Source organism: Penaeus monodon, chromosome 34, assembly GCF_015228065.2.
Source record: "Penaeus monodon isolate SGIC_2016 chromosome 34, NSTDA_Pmon_1, whole genome shotgun sequence".
Lineage (NCBI taxonomy): Eukaryota > Metazoa > Arthropoda > Malacostraca > Decapoda > Penaeidae > Penaeus > Penaeus monodon.
In genome coordinates this window covers 12,269,924-12,271,357 of record NC_051419.1, presented here as the reverse complement: position 1 = coordinate 12,271,357, position 1,434 = coordinate 12,269,924, and the positions used below count along the sequence as shown (strand labels likewise).

Below are 1,434 nucleotides of genomic sequence, written 5' to 3'. Positions count from 1 at the left end.
GGCAAAAGCAGAAAATTCCTCTCCCCTGTACCTCACCTGGAAAAGATTATACATGTCATCACAGAGCTCCTGCACAAAGTTCATGTCTGAGAGGAGGGGGAGCACCAGGTCACGTGTCTCCTGGCTAAAGGAGACCTTGGCCCAAGGAAGCCACGCCCAATGGTAGGGATATGCCCGCCAGGAATCTGGGTGCTTGAAGGGGAATGCCAGACCATTGTCAATAGCTGCTACTTTCACTTCTGGGGGTTTCACGAGAGACCAGTCCTGGGGGAGGGAAAGGAGACAGGAAGATGAGTTGCAGCTTGAGGTTTCCTTTCTCCACTTTGCCACTGAATGCAATCTAATTACTACTGATAATTATATAAATGAAATGTATTTTAACCTCTACTAATATATCATTTTCAGTAATAAAATAGTACTTAGCCATCATGGACTGAATTTCTCCCTTGGGATCTAGTCATTCTAATGTAATCTTTCTAAAAGTAATGCTAATTCAATAATAAAGGAAACTATCAATTTTGAATACAATAGAAGTTTAAAAAGAAGGGGGATATAAAAAATTTGTCTCCTAACCTCCCCATCTCCCTGGTCATCCAATTCTGGCTTGTCATACTTGATGAGCCAATTGTCATTGCCACGGTCCGTGTTTCGGATGATGTAATCGAGGATAACCAACCGCTCAAACTGGAGCTGGAATTGCCGGCTGGTAGTTTCCCCTAAGGGCTCTGCTTCAAACCTCCGCAGCCAGTAGTCTGCATCTTTGAAGCCCTAATGGAATCAGAGAGGAGGGTAGTCCCTTTAGAGATTCCAGTAATGAGTGTAATATATAAAATGAAAACAGAAAAGGGGAATGAATAAATAGCAAATATGTAGGTAAACAAATGCCCAAAAGATCAGTGTAAAAGCAACTATCAATGCAACCGAGTTCACAAACCTCTACAAACAGCTGGAAGGAGCCGACTTTGGGAGGAAGACCGATCCTGTGGAAGTGTCTCCCTACTTTCGGAAATCTCTCAGACACCAATTTTTTGGCTCTTGACTTTTCTCTGTCTATCCTTGTGTAATTAAAGGTTTCACTAGCTAATTTGACTACCTAGAAAATTTGAAAAAGAAGAAATAATCATCACTATTTCATATGGATTTACAATACTGCTTCTTTAACCCCTTATGACTGTAACTCCTCTTCCGATCTTGTCCCTCAGTCACAAAAAATAGCCAAACTTTTATTTCCATGGACAGTAAATTTTGGAAATTAAAGTTTATAAGATATTATCAGCTTTACCTAAGATTAATAATACACAAGCTATTCTTTTACCTTTCAACTTAAATATTTATAATAAAAAAAAGGAAATCAAGGACTAAGGAAAAAATCACCAATCAATCTATTTGGATTATAAATTCAAAGAACTCTAGTTTTGGGAGTGGAAAAAAGTA

The 1,434-nt window shown here is 39.1% G+C and overlaps 1 protein-coding gene across 1 annotated transcript in view; it reads right to left on the bottom strand.

Moving 5' to 3' along the window:
* Positions 1-1,434, bottom strand: part of LOC119594589 (phosphatidylinositol 4-kinase type 2-alpha-like) — a gene marked incomplete in the record, with an annotated part of 15,699 nt that overhangs the window by 3,543 nt on the left and 10,722 nt on the right. Inside the window, 3 exon segments of the mRNA XM_037943630.1 lie at positions 37-264; positions 574-768; positions 935-1,093. Coding sequence (XP_037799558.1) covers positions 37-264; positions 574-768; positions 935-1,093 — 582 coding nt within the window.